The sequence below is a fragment of the Eublepharis macularius genome, chromosome 2 (genome assembly GCF_028583425.1).
Source record: "Eublepharis macularius isolate TG4126 chromosome 2, MPM_Emac_v1.0, whole genome shotgun sequence".
In the NCBI taxonomy this organism is placed as follows: domain Eukaryota; kingdom Metazoa; phylum Chordata; class Lepidosauria; order Squamata; family Eublepharidae; genus Eublepharis; species Eublepharis macularius.
This window is the reverse complement of record NC_072791.1, coordinates 128,373,614-128,396,668: the sequence shown is the minus strand read 5'-3', so window position 1 is coordinate 128,396,668 and position 23,055 is coordinate 128,373,614. Positions and strand designations below refer to the sequence as shown.

At 41.4% G+C, this 23,055-nt stretch overlaps 1 protein-coding gene across 1 annotated transcript in view; it reads left to right on the top strand.

Annotated features, from left to right (window-relative positions):
- Positions 1 to 3,585: 3,585 nt before the first annotated feature.
- Positions 3,586 to 23,055, top strand: part of PLEKHA7 (pleckstrin homology domain containing A7) — a 302,716-nt gene continuing 283,246 nt past the window's right edge. The window contains exons 1-3 of the mRNA XM_054970740.1: positions 3,586 to 3,770; positions 3,892 to 3,968; positions 4,243 to 4,300. Coding sequence (XP_054826715.1) covers positions 3,682 to 3,770; positions 3,892 to 3,968; positions 4,243 to 4,300 — 224 coding nt within the window. The 5' untranslated portion in view covers positions 3,586 to 3,681. The remainder of the gene's footprint in view (positions 3,771 to 3,891; positions 3,969 to 4,242; positions 4,301 to 23,055) is intronic.

Below are 23,055 nucleotides of genomic sequence, written 5' to 3'. Positions count from 1 at the left end.
ATGTTTATTGTGATGTGAGATAATGGCTTTAGGTGACAGTTGTTCATCTGTCACTTTCAGCACTGTCTATTTAGTAGGTTGTACAAGTTTGTGTTTCCTATCTTCAAGTGAGTACGGCACTGCCAATTCAAGCATTTTGGCAGTCCTTCAGCGGGGATCCTTCAGTGAACTCCTTTAATATGGAAAAGATCCAGAGGAGTTAGCCGTGTTAGTCTGTAGTAGCAAAATCAAAAAGAGTCCAGTAGCACCTTTAAGATTAACCAATTTTATTGTAGCATAAACTTTCGAGAATCACAGTTCTCTTCGTCAGATGCATGGAGGGCAAAAAGAAACTGGTCAGATATAGAGGAGGAGAGGGGAGGGCGGAGTAGATGCAAACAGCTCCTTCTGATATGGAGATGCAAACATATCAGAAGGAGCTGTTTGCATCTACTCCGCCCTCCCCAGAAGGATCCTACTCAGAAGGATGCATCTCCATATCAGAAGGAGCTGTTTGCATCTACTCTGCCCTCCCCTCTCCTCCTCTATATCTGACCAGTTTCTTTTTGCCCTCCATGCATTTGACGAAGAGAACTGTGATTCTCGAAAGTTTATGCTACAATAAAATTGGTTAGTCTTAAAGGTCCTACTGGACTCTTTTTGAATATGGAAAAGGTTTGATGTGCAAATAAAAATTAATTGATGCTGCCACTGACTTCCTTGGGAACTTTGCGTAAAGTGAAGATGGCAGTGATTTGGGTATGACTGTTTTTTTGCTGGAGCAGCCTCATCATACTCTGAAGTTGCCCCTGGAATATAGTAAATTAATGTCAGATAACACAGTCATTGTATGATACTTAGTGGTAATCCAGTATCTGACCATTAAAACTTAATTTTAAGACTTTAGATGCTGGAAAACTGTGCAGGAATAATTATATAAATATATATAAACAAACCTTTTTGTTATATTTGGAAATAATTATTCTGTGATCTAACTGATCTAAACAGATTAATTTAGCTACCCTTTTGGAAGATACATGTGTGTTTTTACAAAATTTCGTATCTGTCCAAGGCTGAAGAATCAAAACCAAAGAACATAATCCAGAAGACTAACTAGTATGATTAGTACAAAAGACACAACTATAAACTTGACTCTTCTTAATCTTATCAGTAATATTTTCCTTTCCTAACTACCTTGCCTATCTAGTCCAGTTCCTATGATCTTCTCCATCTTCAGCCCCCACCCCCACCCCCGTTCTCTTTCTCTTTCCTCAACCTCTCTCCAATATATACCCTCTCAGTCACATCCTCTCATCCAATCAGAACAGAATCATTTCTGGCTTTCTCAATCTGTCACTCAGTCACTCCCCCTCCCCCTCACACACACTTACTTATCCATTTCCCAGACAACCTCTTTGCCTTATAAACCACCTGACAAAAACTAAGTGCACAATTGACAACATTTTAGGGCATAATTATTATTACTACATTCTATAGTTGCATCACAGCTGGAGAGCCGGGTTTGATTTCCCACTCCTCCACTTGAAGCCAGCTGGGTGACCTTGGGCTAGTCACGGCTCTCTCAGTCCCACCTACCTCACAGGGTGTTTTGTTCTGGGGATAATAATGACATACTTTGTAAACCGCTCTGAGTGGGCATTAAGTTGTCCTGAACGGCGGTATAAATGTTGTTGTTGTTATTATTAGAGTAAGACTTGGCTGAAATTGAGTTTATTTGCAAATTTGTAACAATGGATCCGGCACGGTTGAATCAGGACATAGGATTTTTCTCATATTACAGATGCTAATTTTCTGCAGTTTGCACCCAGGCTCTATCAAGCTAATTACAACATCTATTATAGCTAGCTTTCTCATACTCTAATACCCCTCCCACCCTTAGCCTGGATTATAAAGACTCCTTCCCTTTTCACTCTCAAAAGATTATACTCAGAAATCTAGTTGGTCTTTAAGGTACTATTGGACTGAATCTTGCTCTCAATAAAATAAGAGAGTAGATTGCTTCCAGAATAATTGAGTTTGTAGGTTAACTGAGACTCCATGCTAATGCTTTGGGGAGGGGGATGCATTTTGAAATGTGGACCCTCATGTGTAAAATTGAAAGAATTAATTTCTCCTCATGATAGCTACATTATCAGGATAGGGTTGAAGTGAGCCAGTTGGTATGAGAGGAAGCTGATGTATGTTTGACGTACTTTTTTCTGTATGTAATTATAAGATGTTGCCAGTCTGAGTAAACAATATCAACCTTGAGTGTTTGATGGACTGCTTTAGTATAAGGCAGCTTCATGCGTTCCTTTTGCTTAAGGTTTCCTTTCGCTGTGATGCTAGTAAGGCAAAAACACTTTCCCATAGGTCTTTGTAATCTTAGAGTTTTACTTAAAGTTACATGGCTTTGCATAAGTATAAGTAGCAGCAGCCCACTTGAAACACTGTACGAATGCAAAGTCCCATGAATGGCTTACTTAGCCTTAGGTACAACTAAATAGCACATTTTAATTTAAATATATTAAAATTTAATTCCATATATTTGAATAGCCCAGTTTAGCTCAAGCTCCTTGGGGCTTGGGAGCTAAGCAGAGCTGGCCACAGTTACTTGGATGAGAGACCTCCAAGAAAGGCTGGGATTGCTCTGTAGAGGAAGGCAATGCCAAACCAGCTCTGCTTGTCTCTTGCCTGGAATGCCTCATGGATTGGGTCACCATGAGTTGGTCACGGCTCAACAGCATGTTTTTCTTACTCACAGTTTCTTTTTTAAAACTTTTTTTTTAAGGATTACTCACAGTATTCAAGAGAATTGAAGCCAACCAGAAAAATGTTTCTGACTGGGTCCCCAAGTACAGCTGTGCAGTTGTTGGTAAAAAGCAGGAGGCCTTCACACAGAAGATGTGGAGTAGGTTTGCTGTTGGTAGATGCAGGGGAAATGTGTCTAATGCTGCAGAGAACACACCCTTTTAAAAACAATTGCTGTAACTTGTTCTCAAGTTGACATGACAGCGCTCCATGGGGAGAACTAGCCTTGCAAGCAATGCCCTACTGTTTGTAATATGGCATGCAAAGAATTATCATCCGATAGCTGCCAGGACACACGCAAAGGATCCTCCACAACAAGCGCACATCTTTCCCACTAATTATCTAGTAAGTAATTAAAATGTGGACAAGCCAATTGTGCGGTCAGGGAGAGGCATTTTGTACAAGCACGGACGTCCTCTTTTCTTTATTTGTTCTTCCCTCACCCGCTTCCGAGCCAGGTCGTTGATTATGGGCCGAGTGCAGTTCTCAATTAGAAATGGAGCATTTGTGGGGAAGCAAAACTTGTTGCCTGGAGTATTCTAGGATAGATAATCATGGGGAATTTTAAAATAAGTAAACTCATTTCTTTATATAATTCGGAAGTTATTTTTCAAAAAGAGCGCGTGACAAACCTGCCTGTGGTCTATATGAGGCGGGGGGGTGGGGGGAGAGAAAGCCTTCTTTTCACACCCTTCTCCGCCTTCTTCCATACACAAGGAGCGGGCGGGACACGTCGTGTTGTGTTTGTGTCTGTGTCTCACACCAGATTCTGCCCGGTGGCGCTGCTGAGTAGAACCGGGCACTGGGCGCCTGCCTTGCCTGCCCTCCCGATCCCTCTCACCCCCACCCCCCGCCGGCCGCTCCGATAGTCAGGCTGCGAGCGCGGCGAACATGGCGGCGGCTGAGCCAGTGGGGCGGGACACTCTACCTGAGCACTGGTCCTATGGCGTCTGTGGGGATGGCCGGGTCTTCTTCATCGAGTAAGACTCCGGGCGGGAAACGGAGCGGGGGTGAGGGGGAGCAGCTTAATTCTCTTCTCCGTTTCCACTCCCCCCCCCGGCTGTACTAACAGGTGCATGTTTGCCGCTTCTCCCTCCTTAGCGACCTGACCCGCTCAACTACTTGGCTGCATCCTCGCACCGGGGAGCCCGTCAACTCAGGCCACATGATCCGCTCAGGTGGGTGCCGATCCTCGTCTCCCCCTGCGGGGTTTAGGGCAGGCTGCATGGGAGGGGGGGATGAAGTCTCATCTGCTCCCCGCGCGTTCCTCTTCCTTTCGCCCTTCTCTCCGTGTTTGTCTTTCTTTCTCATGGGAAGGGAGTGGGGGAGGCGAACGACCTTTGTGTGGCTGGGATTTACGCTCGCATATCTCCAGGGCACAAAGATCTCACTTCCCTCCTCCTTTCTCTCTTTGCCACTTTCTTTTCCTTTTCCCTCTCTTCCTCTTTTTAGATCTTCCCCGTGGCTGGGAGGAGGGATTCTCAGAAGAGGGAGCCAGTTACTTCATTGAGTGAGTATTTCCTACTCCTGGGGCTTTTCGGGAGGGGGGAGATCGTTACTATGAGAATACATCGTTTCTGATTTCTTGTAACTTCAAAAAATGCATTTTTCCCTTAGTGAATATGTAATGATCTTGTTCAGTCCTGTGTAATTGAACTAGAGGAAATACTGCTCTTGTTATAAGTTCGAAGGGATGAATTCTGGCTATTTTATAACAATGGCAACAAGTGAAATAGCTTTTGTTGTTGTTTTGGCCAGTTATGTTCACTGGTACAAGTAACAGGTTTCACCTCTGCGGCTGCTTATATTGCTTCTGGAAATTGTACTGTAGTGAGTGGGTTGACTAGTGTGTCAGCCAAACTTGGCCGAATGTCTTACTAACACACTGACTGGAACCTGTTGCCTGCTGAACTGAATGGTTACAACAAGGTTGTAATAAGGCAGGCTAATGGCATCCGGTGTGAAAAACTCACTTCTGCAACCAGGTGTTTATTGTAAATGAAATAGCTCTTTATGTGCTTCAACAGATTTGTGACTATCTTGATCAATTATATTGATAACGTGCTGAAGATATAAATAACATTGCAGAAAGTGGTGATAGAGTTACAGTCCTAAGTATTGAATAGTATTTAGAAAACGAATATATAGAGAAGAACAACACACAATGTAACTTGAGTTTTGTAGCTTTTTCACTGTAAAAAAGCAGGGTTTCTTATTGCGGGACAGCATTTTATAAACTTTGATATTTGTTAATCATAACTTTGGATAATCCCATTTCCCAAATCAAACAGTAGTATTATAGCAAGTCCTTTGACTGAGAGATGGGCATGTTTTAAATAAATAAATAAATGTTCAGTTGTTATACAGGATTAGGTTACTGACATTCTTTTGGTCCATAATTCTATTTGTTCCGCTAGAGCTGGAATGTTTCATTTGCCATTTTTTTTTTTGCTGGAAGTGCAAGGAGGAAAATATTTCAAAGGAATAACATGCTAGCAAACTTATGACAGTAACATTATCGGAAGCAAGCAGTTTCTTTCATGAGCTGTTGCATTTGTATGATTGGAATGTCACCTTAAGAAAAGTGCATTTATTTTGAAGCTGTTCAGTATGGACCATTACTTTTTAAAAAGTCATCATATTACCATGCACTGCAAAAGAACATAATCTAGAGACTCTGTAAGGACCAGTTGGTGCCCTAAACAATAGAAACTGTTATATGTGACTAAGATGTAAGTAGAATATTGTGTTGGAAGGGGATTGGTATATGGAAGGTTTGTGAAAGTTGACTTTCATTTTTTTCCTCCTTTTTTGAAACTTAACTTTGGAAATTGTGGCCTGTCAAAAGTTTAGTGAGTTTGGAGTGTAACTGAATCTTTGTAGTATTCATACATATTTCTCTCAAGACTGTAATATGTATGCATGGTAAATATTCTGTTCAAGAGGTATTCTTTGCATTCGTATATGTGATCCTACAGGATATGTGGAGTTCATGAATACTCAAGTTCCTGCCTTTAGTCCTTCCTCCAATTAGGACTAAAGGCAGGAACTTGGGTATTCATGAAAGCATAATTTTTGCAGAAATTTACAGTATCATTTTATGCAAATTAACTTTATGTTCTGTACGCTGCCACTTTATTGTCCATATGATGAACAAATTATGTTTCCTATGTTTCAGTGGGCTCAACCTGGAGTAACTCTGCGTAGAATTGCGCTGCAGAAAACAATGAAGGCATTTTGGGGGAATTGAGGCAACCTGGTGTCTCTCAATTAAAATATGTTTTGAATTAAAAATGTTGGTCCCCAAAGTTTCTATCCCATGGCTAGTCTGCTGTCTTGGAAAATGGCAGCTGTTTTTCAAAAATTACTATGGAAATATATGAAAATGGCTGCTGTGGAGGGTGGACTTCATGGCATTATAGCCTGCTGAGGTCCCTTCTTCCCTCAACCTTGCCCTCCCCAAACTCCACCCTTAAAATCTCATGAATTTCCTGGAAATGGGAACCCTGGAGCTGGCAACCCTACTCGAGGATGTGGTGAGGGAAAAGCAGAGAACAGCAATGGGAAAGTGTCAAAGGGAGCAGGGGCACTCCTAGTCTTATAGAAAGCTATGGAAATCTTTGTGGTTGGCCTGCACAATCCCAATGTGTGCTTGCACAGAAGCCATGAAGATGAACAAGCATAAATCAAAACACAGAGCTGAAACCTTTCTGAAGCAAGGCTGAACTAATTAACATGACATCTTTAACTAATTAACATAACATCTTTAACCCAGTAGGAGCATATCTAGATCAATAGACAGTACCTAATTGCATAGTCTATACTCTCTGCCCCTTACCAAGGCATCTCTTTGAGCTATTTGTTAAGACATCCGATTATCTGAGTTTAAAGGCCTCCTGAATAATTTAGTTTTGCATAGTTTGCAGAAAGCCAGGAGAGTGGGAGCTTTCCTAATTCCTTCAGAGAAGCCATTCTATAAGATTGAAGCAGAATTGACTGAAATTGAATCCTACAAAGATGGAGGTCCTATACTTGGGATGTGAGTTGTTGGGTTTGGGGATCCAGCTCCCAACACTTGACGGGGTGTTGCTTTTGCCCGTCCCGACAGTTAGGCGTTTGGGGGTGATTCTGGATACCTCCTTAACAATGGAGGCTCAGATCATAGCAGTTACCAGGTCTGCCTTTTTCCACCTGTGGCAGACCTGGCAACTTGCCCCCTACCTCTTGACCCATGATTTAACAGTGATCCAGGCAACGATCACCTCCAGATTTGGACTACTGTAACTTGCTCTATGCAGGACTTCCTTTGGGTCGGGTCTGGAAATTACAGCGGGTCCGGAATGCAACTGTGTGTGTCCTTACGGATATCCCATATAGGGCGCATATAACTCCTGTTTTATGGCAGCTCCATTGGCTCCCCATGGAGTTCTAGATCAGATTTAAGGTTTTGGTTTTAACCTATAAAGCCCTTAGTGGACTGGGACCAGCATATCTGTGAGACCGCCTCTTGCCATATATGCCCAGAAGGGTGCTCTGATCAGCTGATAAAAACCTGCTGGTGGTTTCTGGCCCCAGGGAGGCTTGCCTGGCCTCAACCAGAGCCAGGGCCTTATTGGTCCTGGCACCAGCCTGGATGAACTCTGTCTGCTGAAATCTGGGCCCATCAAGATCTATTATCTTTTCGCAGGGCTTGTAAAACAGAGATGTCCATCAGGCTTATGGCTGAGGCTGAGTTATGGACGAGCCTTCCTACCAGTCTCCTGTTGTGGGAGGGGGGGGTAGTGCAATCCCCACCCTGACTTTCTCCACTGGCTGAACCATTGCTGCCCCTCCATCTCCCACCCCATAAAATGTCTGGTTGGGATGTAAATATGAGCCGCCATCTAGAGGCATTTTATTTTTCTTAATTGTATGTTTGTTTATGGTTTTAAAGCTAATTTTATTGTAAATTTTAATATGATGTTATCAACTCTGAGCCTGTTCATGGGGAGAGCATATTATAAAATCAGTCAGTCAGTCAGTCAATCAATCAATCAATCAATCAATCACAGTAGTCTAGTCTCGATGTTACCAGGGCATGAGTCCAAATGACCAGATTGGTGGTGTCAAGACAGGGGGCGATCTTCTAGGTTTTTCTGAGTTGGGAGAAGTCATTTTTTGCAGCTGCATTTACTTGTTTCTCTAGCAGCAGTTTGTGGGCTTCCATTGGATCCTTTATTTTTGAGGAAGAAATCTAAAAAAATCACCCAAAAGTGTGTGGATAAATTGCTAGTATCTAGTAGCGCAGCCATGAATACTCTACAGCCCTAATACATCATCACAGTTAGTTTGGGTATAAAATGAAAATGGATTTACGTATTTTATTTAGAAAATTTGTATGCAGACTCTCCAGACCTGTTTGAGGCATCCCACAATAAAACAAAACTAACCTTCCACGCTATTTTCTGATGTGAAGATTTCTGCCTGAAAGATGGTACAGTAATAAACAATGATAGGTCTCAATTGTACAGACAATATAAACATTTTATTCAAACTTGCTTTTAAAGTGTAGGGTAATGGGATTTTCCTTGTATTATTCTGTGCACGTGAGAGGATGGTGGCCTCTGTGGAGCATGTGTAGTTTGCTGTGCACATTGAAAGGTGGCTGTACAGAATATGGTGCCAGTGATAGAGGAGGGGAGAAGGTTGGTGGTCTACAAAAAGTTTGTTCAAAGTGGCAGTCTCCAGTGTACTTAAGTTTGAGATCCACCGTTCAAAGGAATTTATTAGTACATTTTGATATATGAAAGCTCCTTTTGCTTAATATAAATGTCTAAATTACCTGTTCAAATAAGTTCCATACACTTAGGCTAAAATGTATAATGTTGTGTAAAAACATAACATAGTAAGGAGATATGGAGAAGAGTGTAATTTATGCAGAAGTTTGTTAATATTGCCCTAACCTGGTACTCCTCATAAGACAAATAGCAACCAAGAACAATTTTTGTGGAGCTGTTAACTTTACAGGAGGTGAAGTTTAAGGTGGGTAGCTGTGTTAGTCTGTAGTAGAACTGCAGGATTTGAGTTTAGTAGCACTTTAAAGACCAACAAAATTTTCAGGGTACAATGATGCCTTCTAGTGCATCATTCAGGAAAAATTATAAAGATCATAATGAGGATTTGGCATGTCAGGACAATATGCGGTGTAGGGGCTTACTGTACCACAAAGGATAGAGAAATTTGTTCAGCATCAGTAAAACACGATATCTCACCCAGTTGAGAGAACAGTAACCCATCTCTTATTTTTAACTTCCATTGTAGAAATTCTCTTGCCTTAATCAGCTAACTTTAACAAGTCAGGTCTTGTTAATATGAAGGCTTGATAGTGTACTTCCAGAGCTCAATATTAAAGGGTTGCAACTGCTCTGCATGGTGAAAGTACTTGGAAGCCAACTTTATGATCTCAAGTTTCAGATGAAGTGATCAGTCTTTCATGATCTGGTAGATTATTTTGCATGACGCTGTGGTAAAACTTAATTTCATCAAGAGTTGAAGCAATCGTTTAATGATGGTTGTCTTTGGTACTTGATACAAGTTTTGAATCCCTTGCATACTAATTCAAATATAAAAATGTGTCTTTTGAAATCCACTGTCTTGTGCCAATACATTGTACTGTTCTCAGACCCTTTTTACTGGCTAGATCCTGTGTAAATGATGAAAGCCAGAAACCCTGGCCCTCCACTTAGAGAACTCCCTAGATACGCAGAAAAAACATGGTTTCAAAAACTAATAAAAAGAAAACAACCTAAAACTGGCTGGATGAAGACTGAAAATGCTGCAGAAGAGACTGAATGTTAAGAGCAGTTGAGTCGGTTAAAGGGGAGAGAGGTGGTGGTGCGGGATCAACTAGCTCAAGCTGCTGAGAAGGGGACAGTTTAGGTGGTGGGGCAGTATTTCCACCACTACCCCTTTAATTCTTTGTAAACACCCAGCTTGAATGTTCAGTCTTTATTCAGACTGGAGCTTGGTTGTCTCAAGTTACCTAAAGATAGTTTCAAGTGGTTAGCCATGTAGGTCTGCAGTTGAAAAGCAAGGTATGGGTCCAGTAGCACCTTAAAGACTAACGAGATTTTGTCTTTAAGGTGCTATTGGACCCAGATCTTGCTCTTGATGTTACCTGGAAAGTCAGCTTTACATAAAACTGCCTGCCAGTTAAAACATTGTAATCCATGTTATTCTACAAAGTTTAATGATAAAACCTAGAATTACCATCTCCTTAGTCCCAAAATTAAGGTGTCAGATCTTTGGTAAATGAGCAAAGAGAACATTAACCTTAAAAAAAATCTTAAAAGGGTATTTGCAATCAATATACCAATGATAAACCAATTTATACCAATAATTGGTGGTAGAAAATGCCCTCAAGTCATAGCAGACTTATGGCAACCTCTGGTGGGGTTTTCATGGCAAGAGACTAACAGAAGTGGTTTGCCATTGCCTGTCTCTGCAACCCTGGTCTTCATTGGAGGTCTCTCTTCCAGTTACTTAACCAAGGCTGACCCTGCTTAGCTTCTGAGATCTGATAAAATCAGGCTCACCTGGGCTATCCAGGTCAGAGCATACCAATAATTATTATACCAATAATATACTGATGTCTGTACTCCTGGTGCCAAAGATTTAGGTTAATTAAACAAGTTTTTCAATGTTTCAAAATATGCTGTAACTTTCAACCTTTTCAGATGCAAGTTTAGAGCTAACTACAGCCTACAACATGGGACATACTTATTCATCTTCCTGTTCTCTCTAGGGCAACCTAATGTAAGTGAGGAGATGGTTCCTGTACTTCTAATAGTTCTTCAGCAGAAGGAATTTATTTAATGCATCTTACTATGCGGGGACAGAAAAGCTGTACTTACTGAAACTATTTCATTTAGAACTACTCAAAGTGTAAGAGACATGTCTCCCTTTACAACTAGCCACTGTCTTTCTTTTTATCTTAAAAAAACTGTAAACAAAAGAAAATAGTGATGGTCGTGCTGCAACTCACTTTAGATTGGTATATGACTGAGTTTTGGGTCTTTACCTATTAGATAAATGCCAGTGATTTAAAATGTGCTTTGTAGTAAATTACTTTTAAGAAGTCTCCATTTCCAATAACAATTGGTTGTTGCGGATTTTCCGGGCTGTATAGCCGTGGTCTTGGCATTGTAGTTCAGAGATCTCTGATCTCTGTCTTTTGGTGCTACACCTCTGAAGATGTCAGCCACAGCTGCTGGCGAAACGTCAGGAACTACAATGCCAAGACCACGGCAATGCAGCCCGGAAAACCCACAACAGCCATCGTTCTCCGGCCGTGAAAGCCTTCGACAATATATCCAATAACAATTATTTCATTTTCAGTCTTCCTGCTGATTGTTAGGTTTCATAGCTTAAAATTACTCTTGGGGGTTTCTCCCCTTCCCAGACCGCAGGCGCAGCTTGTTTCCTACCAAAAAGCCCACTCTTTGGAAGGAGCAAAACCCCTGGCCCTCTTCTGTTGCCAGTCAGAGAGGTTCTTTATAGTGTCTTTCCATCGGATTCTAGACGAATGAGAAGATAGAGATGGTCAGATTGGCTGAAAAGGCCTTATTTAAAAATACACTCAGTGCAATATGAAAATGATGAAAACAGGTGGACGCTCTTTTTGCCTAGTCTGTTTGGGAGAGGGGCATAATGTTAACTTGTGAAAACACTGTCAGAGCTTCACCACTGAGGCAAGATCCGAAAGAGCCACCAGGCTTAAGGCTATTTCATGAGAATGGGCAGTGTTCGTTACATCTGGCCCCTCTGCTAAATCGGTTAAGTCCTCTGCCCTTGCAGAGCTCGCCGACCGACTGGATCTGACACCACCAGATATTCCTTTGGAATAAGATGGTGACATATAATGAACATCTGCCAGAGGACCAGTAAGTTCTAGTCAAAGTAATTCAAGAGAAAGCAATCAGGATCTCTAAGAAGCAAGTAAATGCTGGAAGGTATGTGGCTGACTCTTCCACCAGAGCTGTTGTGTCAGCTGTAGTCTTGGGAGGCATGCATGGCTCTGGTCTTCTTGAGACAAGAAGCAGGGTGGAAGATTTACCATTCAAGGATGAAATATTCTCAAAAACAGATGCATATTTATCCTCAAAGTGGAAGGATTTTTAGACTGCGAGATCCTATGGAGTGTTGCCATCTCCTCAGCAATCAAATTCTTGACCCTTCGACAGGCAGAAGCATTAACAGCAATATAGAAGCTGCTATTCCAGATACCAACCTTATCAACCCCAGTATCCTCATAGATGCTCGACATCTTTCGGTTACAGACAGTATCAGAGGCATAAGCCCACTCATAAACTGTGATAAGGTGTCTCATTGGCTGGGAGCCAGGATCTGAGCCAAAGTCAGAAGCAATTCTAACACAGGGGGAATCTGTTTGGGGTGATAGACTAACCCACTGTTACACAGCCTGGGTATCTTGCTTGGTCCCAAAGCAACCACCTAATCTCATACTGTATACAATCTAGTACATACAAGTTAATATCTAAATAAATCCACAGATTCTGCTCGGTTTTTCCCCCTGCAAAACATAGTGGTTGTCCAATTCTTTTAAATGGTATGACCCATTAACTGTGAGCAGAATCTGTCCATTATATGAGTGCATTGCAAAATTGGCAATATCTGCTTCATGTAATCTGCGTGGCATGAAGGAGGGGTGTAGTACACATTGGCTAAACAAGAAAGAGACCACTGCTTCATTCTCACTTATTTGGCCCTGCATCTATTGAAATAATAATAGACATGGTCGACCTGGCCACATGCTATGGTAACATCAAAACTTGACTATTGTAATGCATTATACATTGGTCTCCTATCTGAGTTAACTAGGAGGCTCCAATTGGTGCAAAATGCTGCAGCTCAATTATTATCAGGAGCAAGCAGGAGCTTGAACATCACTCCCATCCCACAGTCACTTCATTGGCTACCTATTAGTTACCGTGCTCAGTTCAAGGTAATGGTTATTACATACAAAGCCCTTCATGGCATTGGTCCAGCATACCTACGGACTGCCTCTCTCCCTATGTCCCTCCATGGCAGCTTTGCTCATCTGAACAGGGTCTCTTACAGGTGCCAGCCTGTACATGGGCGAAATCAACAGCAGCCCATACACGGGCTTTCTCTGTTGTGGCCCTTACCCTATGGAACAGCCTGCATGAGGAGGTCAGGAGAGCCCGCATGGAACAGCCTGCCTGAGGAGGTCAGGAGAGCCCCCACCTTCCTGGCTTTCCGCAAACAATCCAAAACTGAATTATTCAAAAAGGCCTTTTTTCTCAGCTAAGAGGGTGGTATTGTAGGAAAGGGATCCCAAATGTTTTGCTAATGAGTTAGAAACCATAGATTTCACCATTATGTTGCCTTACATATTATCTGTTGCTTTAAATATGTACTCCCATATCCTACCTGTGCTTTATGTTGTTCGGTGTAAGTCCTAGAATTGATTATGTTCTTTTTCAGCAATTCCTCAACCCTATACTGGACCCTTGCTAATATCTTTGTAAACTCAGGGCTCATTTCGAGGGGGAACACACAGGAATGCAGTTCCGGCAGTTCCCCAAAGAGGTCACATGTCAGGTGGCCCCACCCACCTGACTCTTGGCCATTTTGGGCCCGTTTTGGCCTGGATTGGGGCTGAAACGGTCTGGATCGGGCCTCTGACAGGTGGTAGATCACTCTCCCACTCATCAGTGGCCCGATCCTGACCATTTTAGGCGCCTTTTCAGTCATTTTCAGCCCCTTTTTGCCATTTTGGGCCCAATTTCGGCCCTAAATTACCAGGATTGGGTCCAAAACAGCCAGAATAGGTGATGTCAGGGGGTGTGGCATATGCAAATCAGTTATACTAATGACAGACTTCTGGTGATGGCAAGAGATGTGGCATATGCTAATGAGTTATGCTAATGAGTTGTGTTAATGAGTTCCTCCAGCTCTTTTTCTACGAAATGACCCGTGTAAACTTATATTCTTTTACCCCATGACAGTGTTTATGAAAATGTTCTTGAAACTGTATTCATTTACCCTATGACTGGAAATGCCTGCCCTTCTCCTTGCCACTAATTGTACTAATCTCACACTATGTAATCCGCTTTGTGTCTCAGTGAGAAAGGCAGAATATAAATAACATAAATAAAAATAAATAAAATAATAGGTATATATTCTTTAAGTTATAGTAATGTTTTCTGTTCAATATATTGTTAAATTCTATGGATCCACTTTTTCTATCTTGCTCCTATGTTGAATATTTTGTTATCCTAAGACTTTTGTTTGTTATATCCTGAATTACTTTCATCCCTATTTTACTTCCCTAACATACCTTACACATTATTTGTTGTTAGGCATGCACTGAATTATTAACACCAGCCATCTAATTGGTTAAATTACATTTTATGATGAGCAAAGCAGGATATTTGGGTAAAAAGCAAATGCAGTTACTGTTTTAGCACATTCCAATTAAAAAAAAATCCAGAGGGCTCCTGAATCATAGTAACTATTGAATTTTTTTCAAATATGAGCTCTAGTTGCTACTTTTTCATACTTTGTTTTAAAACATTCTGCTAACTGTATACCTTTCAGCTTCTCAATGAATATTGAAACAGTTGGGAGTTGAATTACTTGACAAATGTTCTTTGATCAAAGGGCCTGCTTAGAATTACTTCTATCAGATTAGTTTGTTCCATTCCTTACTTCAATATATTGCCATTGAAATTAATAATGTGACTTTTTTACACCATAGAAATATATTATTTAAATCTTAGAAACAGATGTCTTTGTGTGGATAGAGATATGGAGATATGAGAATTGCTAGAGTAAGGTCAGTAGGTGCAGTAGTATTTGTAGAACTCTCCTCCCCCCACCTTTCCAAATAGATGTCTGTTGGGAAGGAGAAAGAAACAGCTTAAGGTTGCCAGGTACCCTTATCCTCCTGGCAGAAGTGGAGGGACCTGGCACATACCTTGAGGATGATCTTGTGTGTGCGTGTGTGCGTGCACTCCCAGCGGGGCATGATGACATCACTTCTGGAAGTGATGTTGTCACAGGCAGTGGGAGGGCACCTGCTAAGCGCTGGCTGGGGAGATTTTTTTTGTCTCCTGAGCCCTGTTCCCTGGGCCTCCCCTCCACCAGCCAGGTAGCAGAGGCTGGGAGCAGAGGATCCTCTGCCCCCACCAGGGGACCCTAAAACAGCTCCTTGTCACCCCACGACTCCATGAAGACAGCACCCTTGCATGATTCTGGATAGCTGTCCTATTCAGATGGTAATGGGATTAAACTTCTGCAGCATTCTTTTACACATGCAGTGGGGGCAATCAATACACAGATACTGTTCCTGGGCATCCTCTGTGATTCATGTTTTAATTTCTGTGTTAGAAAAGGTATTGTATGGAATAGATCATTGTTGATTTGAAGAATTTATAGTTCATGAGACATATTTAATTTTCACTGTAATGCCAATCTAATTTTTATTATTAAACTATCAGCATCTTGGTTTATAACACCTGTGCACTTTTCTAATAGACAGATGATTCCCTTCTAGGTTAGAAGCTTGGCAGACTTATGTTAAGCAAATATGTATATCCATTATCTTCCTGGTCCAGTTCCTGACTTAAAAGGGGAGATTCATTGTTACAGTTATACTTCATGTTAGGATAATTCATATTCAGTAATCTTCATGACATGTAAACAAAATAAAATATGCAAGAATGGTCAATTGTATAATTTTTTGTTGAAGATTTTAAAAATTGAGTAGCAGCCTTTGAGAAGATGGAAACAAAACCAGGGCTCACTATTTCTAGAGACGGATTAGTTCTCCTAGAGTAACCAGAGTAGATGTGAGAACATTTCGCTATGACAGCACTGATAGGTTTGGGGCTTTATGAATTATTCTAGTTTTACAACTGTTGCACTTACTGCCTGTTTGTTTCTGAGCATAATTCAAAGTGTTAATTTTAGTCTTAAACTGTTTGCAACGTAGAGGGCACATATTTGAAGGACCACCCCTCTCTGTAATAATTCACTTGCCCAATTTGATCTGCCTATAGCTGCCTCTTAGTGATATCTTCCTTTTGGGAGGTCCATTTACCCTGTTTTTTTGTTTTAATGACGGCATCTGTCCTTTGGTAAACATGGGCCAAGATTTGAGAAACCCTGGAAAGCCATCCTTTTCCAGTGGGGAATTAAGTTGTATACTTGTTGACAATGAGTGCCACTAAATTGTATGTTAAATCACCTGTGAGTCTGGTTTCTTTGTTGATTTCTTTGTAGGTTTATTGTTGGCTGTTTGGCTTATTGAATTTGGTGTTGGTTGTAACAGAATCATATTGTTTTACTGTTTTATTCTACTCCATTTGTGCAGAAGAAAGGGGGCTTAAAATACAATTAGAGCAGATACAGATGTGTGTTAAGCAGTGTCTGAACAAGTGAAACCACCTTATCAGATTGCTGCAGGAACATGGTTTAAGAGGGCATTCCTGCCTTTGTGTTTGCTGGTTAATTTCCACTCAGTTGCTTAATGCTTTGTGTTCTCTTTTTAGGGGTTCTAAATTCAGGCCTGGAAAAATATTTTAAATTCCTTGCTTTCAACAAGAATTTATAGGAAGTGAGCGGGATATTGGAGCTCCACTGGGGTATTGATTACATTTACTGGTATAGTCTTTATGGTGGCCTGCTGGCATTGAGACTGTCACCAAGAAGAAATGAAATTGTCCAGAGCAGTAGTGCTACCTGAGGACTTCCCTATGGAAACTTATAGAGAACAATGTCTGACCTGTAAAAGCTGCTGAAAGGGTGAAGACTAGACTCCATCTGGATGTGGGTGCAGGGTTTTTTTCCTTTGTAATAAGCTCTGTTTCTTTTCTGCCTCACTCTGCTGATATTCATACCTGGCTTGACAAATATCCATTTATAGTTCCTAATCCTTTCTAATGGAACCTGTCTTAATTGAACTAATTCGAATGTCTGACTGCTTGGATAGGCTGTTATCTAATGTGTGGTCACATTTTGCATTTGGATCCAAATTCACATTAGATCAGTGCTAAATGAGATGCTGGTTTAGGTTCTACACTGAGCGCCCCAGTCTGTATCCTTGATACATATTGTAATGATTTTAAGTAAATGCGTGTCTGTGTCTTTAAATGCTTGGTGTGGTATAGATGAAAAGTGGGGGTGAAAGAGGGATGAGTGAGTGATATGATTGGTTGATGATTGAGAGTGTGGGCAGAGTGAATGCAGTTTTAGACTGAGAGTGGAGAAAAAAGATGCAGCCAGGGCAAGAGAGGCAAGCCGTGTGCAGCCTGAGTAATTTTAAGCAGTTCTGAGAGAAATATTTAGTCAGGGGAAAGCAGGCAAACTGTGTGCAGCCTGAGCTTGTGTATGTTGTCTGAGAGAAATATAACCTGTGTGGAAGCCTGAACTGTGTGTTTGTGAAAGAACATTCAGTCAGGGAAAGCAGGCAAACTGTATGTGCACCTGAGAAAAGGTCTTGCTTGTAATTGAGAGAGAAATTAATATCAAAAGCAGGCAAACTGTGTGTGAAGCCTGAGAGAAGATCTGTGTAACTGGGTTTAAGTAACTTTAAGAATTGAGAACTATTCTTTTGAAACCATCAAGTTTTAGAAATAATATGAAACCGATATACTTCTTATAAAAATAAAAGTTTACTTTGTTTTTTTTATATCCCAGAGTATCTGTCATTCCTATATCCCATTCCTATCCTCAGGGCCACATAGTACCACGAAAAAGCCTGACCCTTGCGTATGTTACTAAAGGAGAAATTTAAGTTATTCTGTAATTTAATTCCTGGTGGCAGCAGTCTACGAAGAGGGGCAAGAATAAAAGGCTTAAAGACCAAATCAATCCAAGAGAAAGAAAGGGTTGTAACACATACAAATGGCAAAAGGCATTTACTGACAAAGTGACATAGCTCCTCCACAAACCTTGAATGGAATACTGAGGATCTGGATAGAATGAAATGAGAAATAAAAGTTTATTAAGGAAAAGAATGCACAAACAGCTGGTCAGAGAACTGGCAGACTTCAGCAATCAAACCTATATCAAGTGTTCATCAATAATGCTCAGCACTGTGTTGCCACAGTTAAGATCCATGTCAAAGTGTATACCACACTCCACTCCACTGAGAAACAGGAAAAGCAAGAGGCCAGTGCAGTAAAGCAAGTGGGCAAAGCCAGGACTTATGACTAGAGATGTAAAATTTCCAGAGTATTTGAAGCTTTTGCGGGGTGGGGGTGGGGGTGGGGGGGGAGCTGAAATGCTGATTAAAAATGGAAATATACGCAATATTTACTTTGCTATCAACCCTAAACTTCTTTTATTGATCAAGCAACATAAAATGCATCCTTTATAATGTAGCATATAAATTTATACTTTCTGGCATATTTATGGAATTTAAAAGTATAAATCTCTTTATTTTCTATAAGAAAAATTACAAATATACCCAATACTTGAGAAAGGGTTGCAAATTGTGCATATGTGTGTTTAATTTTTTGCCATCTGAGAAGTATGAAAAATAAAAGTTGACAGTATACATTTTTTTTAGTAAATGAGCAGTGCAATCATGAGGGGGAGCTGAAAGTGTCCTGGAAGTTGACTGTGCACAGCCAGGTGGGGGAAGCTGGCTCTGTCCAGCAGGATGTGTAATGCCAGCATAGGAGGATGTCACAGGGCCATGAACAATGTGGCCAGGGAAATGGCCCCCAACCCATGCAGAGAGGGTCTGGCAACCACGACCCTGTTGGGCGGCTCACCACTCTGAGCAAGGTGCCGTGGTGGGCTCATGATCTGCCCAATCAGTGATAGGGCTGCCCCCTCAGCACCAAGGCTCCCCCCAGAAAGCCTTTCCCCCCAGTCAGGCACCTTGATATGAGTGCTGTGATTGCAGGGGCATGTGGTCCCTGGCAGCCTCCTCTCTGGTGGAGTTGGATGAAGTTGTCAACAGGCAGTGAGGATTGTGGCCCACGTATTGGCTGTGCCTTTGGTAGCCACTCGTGCACCTGTCGTGAGGGAGGCATGGCCATTGGGGGATGCTGGCAAGGTTGTCAGGGGAATGATGGGTTGTGTACTTCCTGTCAGTATTGTCCCAATGGGCAGTGATTCACCATGGTTTTGGACTGAGGTCTTTCAAACCACATACTAGCTGATCTTTTAAAATAGAGATGCCAGGGGTTAAATATGGAACCTTCTACACATGAAGGTTTGCTTTACTGAAGCAAAGCAGGTATGGGTCTCTTCAGGTATGGGCCTAAAAAAAGATGTCTTAGAAACACTGTACAAAATCCTATGCAGTGCCAATAGGTTGTATTCTGCAAAATGTTTCCATGAAAGGAAGGGAGGTGATTTTTGCTGATCCTCCCCTCCCACTGCAGACCGTCTCATACTGTTCTTGAATTTCCACTGTCTTTCAGAGACAGCATTTCGGGGGCAATTTAAGCTGCAGTAAGGAGCGGTGTGGCCATAAAGGCTTACTTAGCTGACAGAAATCCCTTCTGTTAGATTTTTTGTAGGATGCAAGCCAATGGAAAGTGATGGCAAAGTGAATCTTGCCTAGGATTAATGGAAGGGTCACTGATAGAACAAGCAGCAGGACAATCTTTGCTCTCTTTCTTCCCGCTTACATTGCACAGCTTTTGTTTATTATGGCCCCAACTTCTGGCATTGCCTTTATGAGTTTTGCAGGCAAGAGGGAGGAAGGGTAAGGTAAGGAAAATCCACTTCCATCAACTTCTTACCTGGGTGGTGCAACCTGATAATGTACACTTTCTCTCATGGAGGCAGTGAGGGCGTCCTTCCTCATTGATTAGATGATTCCTCCTCTTGAATCTGTGGACAGGGACAATTTCCTGTCTCCAGTGTTGTGGAAAATCCCGAGTTTGTCAGTAAGTCAGTTCAGATATGATACAAAACCATGGCTTATTTTAGTTGTGATCAGTTAGTGAAACAGAATGGGCTTGCAGACCATCAATGAACCCTGGTTTGCCTCAACAAATCCTGACTTCAGTGCTGTCACTCTTTCCCTACGTCCTCTACCTCCTCTGCTATCTGACCCTGCCTTGCAGTGCTCAACTCATGGCAAAGCCTCACTGCATCACCCACTCATTTACCATTAACCACCAGCAGCACAAGGACAGAATGGTATCTCTGGGAACCAGCAGCTGGATAATAGTGCCAATGATGACTCCTTAGTCTTTGAATTCATAGTATTATGCAGCTAATAATGATAAAGTATATGTCTTATTTGTGCCATATTTCTAATGCTTCACATATCTCTCCCCCCACTCTCCTTACATAAATATCCTACAAGTTGGTTGCTTACAAAGGCAGATCTTCCTTGATGCTCATCTTCCCCCAGAAATCAGTGCTTGGGATTGGGGGAACCTCATGGACAATATGCTGCATGCCACTGTGTGGCAGAAAAGGGAGGGAAATCGCCGCTATGAGGCATCCATCTCATGGAATGGCTGTTTCTAATTCACTGTTATTTATTTGGTCTTAATAGATAAAGGTTTAACCAGCTTCTATTCAGATTTCGTTTTAACCAGGCTATTTTAAAAGGGAGAAGCTTCGAAGGTTTGCTTGTCTCATCTCAACAAAACTAGTTGTGGAAATTATGGTGTTACCTAATTAACCCCCTATGCAATAACCTGCTACTTGAATTTTCAATATCTCTCATTTATAGTGATCAATGTCTATATCTCTCTTGCTGTGCATAAAACAGATCTGTCTAAATACTGGAGTGAATGCAATGAATATTTCAGTATATTAATTCTTTACATTCAGGGGCTGTGTTTGTGGTGGCTGGTGACTTGAATGTATGCACTGGGGCTTCCAATGAAGAACTTTTCCTTAAAAGCTTTGGTGACCAATCAGCAGCTAATTTCCCCATTGGGGTAAGAAAATCAAAAGGCACTAAGGTAAACAGAACTGGAGGAAAATTAGCTTCCCTAAAAGCTAATAATGGCTTGATGATTGTCAACGGTTGCCCTCAAGTTGATAACTACGGGGATTATACATGTGTAAAACCACTGCGGTGCACCCATGTAAAGTTAACTATCCATCCCAAGTGTCTTTGTATTTTCGGCACACCCATGATCATTTTAGACCTTTGCGCTGAAGTCAAACTACAGGGATGAAAGCTGAAGAATTAAGAACCCATCCTGAAGCAGTCTGCCTTAAGACTTTGATCTCCACTTGCACTAACGCCTCAGATCTTTTAGACATTTTAAAGGATTTGATAGATTTATTTCAACCGATATATACGTCTGATTGTTTGCTCAAAAGTTCTTTTGGTGTCAGAACAGGAAGCTTGTGGTTTGATGCAGATGGTAAAACATTAAAGCGTGCAATATGCTGTATGCACCGCCAGTTTAAAATTGGTAATTCAAGGCAAATGCTACAGTATTTACTTTTCTTAAGCGGGAATATAAAGCTGTTGTTAAATTTAAGAAAAGGGAGGCCCTGTGGCTGGAGTGGGACCATTTAATTTGGGCCGCTAAGCAGAAAGATAGTAAACTCTTCTGGAGTACCATAGTGGAAAAATTTAATGCTAGGCCTCTGGTTTCATATCATATTTCTACCAACTGTTGGAAAGAACATTTTAGAGCTTTGTTTTCTTCTGATCCAACTGTGGTTGTCTCAAATGCTCATCTGGCTTTATCTTCTGATGCTAATGTGTGGCCTCCTGTTTCAGTTGAAGAAGTTAGAACTTTAATAATGCAAATGAAGCTAGGTAAAGCTCCTGGCCCTGACATGGTCCCCCCTGAATTATTTAAATCAAACCCAGCTTGGTGGGCAGAAGTTTCAAACGCACCAGTGTTTACACAAGTTAATGATACAGGCTTAATGCCTAGCATTTGGCGTCATGCTGTCATTGTGCCAATACACAAGAAAGGAGACCCATCAGATCCTCGCAATTATCGCCCTATCAGCCTGTTATCAGTTGTGGGTAAATTATATGCATCTCTGCTGTATGACAGGTTGGTGGGTTGATTAGAAAGCAAGACAATCTTGGGGAAAGCACAATCTGGCTTCCGAAGGGGAGCGAGTGCAATCGATCACTGCCACATTCTACAGTTTATTGTTGATAAATATACTGGTAATAAGAATGGGTCATTAAGTGCGGCCTTCATGGATCTCAGAAATGTTTTTAATGTTGTACCTAGAGATAAACTGTGGGCAAAATTGGGAAAACTCTCTATGAATGAACATCTCTTATTTCTCATTCGTCAGCTTTATGACCATCCAACAGCCCAAATTAGGTGTGGTCCTTCAGGGGTACTGACAGACCCTATTTCACAGGATAAACATGTTAAGCAAGGATGCATTCTGTCCCCTCTGTTATTTAATTGATATATCCATGATCTTACAGACAGAGAAGAAGCAGAATTAGGTGCTACAAGCTGCTCCTACTAGTTAGATTTTCTTAGTAAAATTGTAGGTTGAATCAAAAGTACCATTTCTTCACTTAGCCAAAGACCACTGTGATAGCATAGCTGAGATTTCTGCATAGGGACTATATACAGTTCTCTGTATATATACAATACTCTATTTACTCAAATACAAGACTAGGCTTTTTCACAGGTATGCCTTAGAAAAGGAAGGCCCCCAAAATATGATATAGGTCATGGACTCTAAAGATTTCTTTTTGAGTAATAGACTATTACTGTATCTAATTCAGGGTATTATGGGGGCCATAGTTATGGGAGGACAAATGGGTGTACTGGTCCACCTGGAGTGCTAGTTTCTTCCATCATTTTAAATAACAGGTTTTTAAACCTGAGACATGATAGCTTCAATTTAAATAATGAGAGTTTTTTTATATGAGAAATTCATATTAAAACCAGTTGTGATGGACGGGCTTTTTAAAAGCCTGGAAGTGCTATATAAAAGCTGAAGGACTGTTAAGGGTTAATCCCTCACAGACACACACAGCTTTGACTGATAGGCTACTCCAAGGAATCTGATTGAGTGGCATGAGCTGGAAAGAGGTGGGTCTGTTTTCAGCCCTAGCTGAGAGGAATCATGGACTCGTAACTGTAAGCAGTTTAACACCGACAGGAGAACTGGAGAAAACTTGGCAAGGATGTTTGGGAAGTAGGTGCAGACTCCCATTCAGGCCAAAGGAAGGTGATAGATCTTCTAAGGAGAGGAGATTTTCCCTACCCAGTCAAACCTAGAGATAGCTCTGGAGAGTAAAGAGATCCCTGGTTA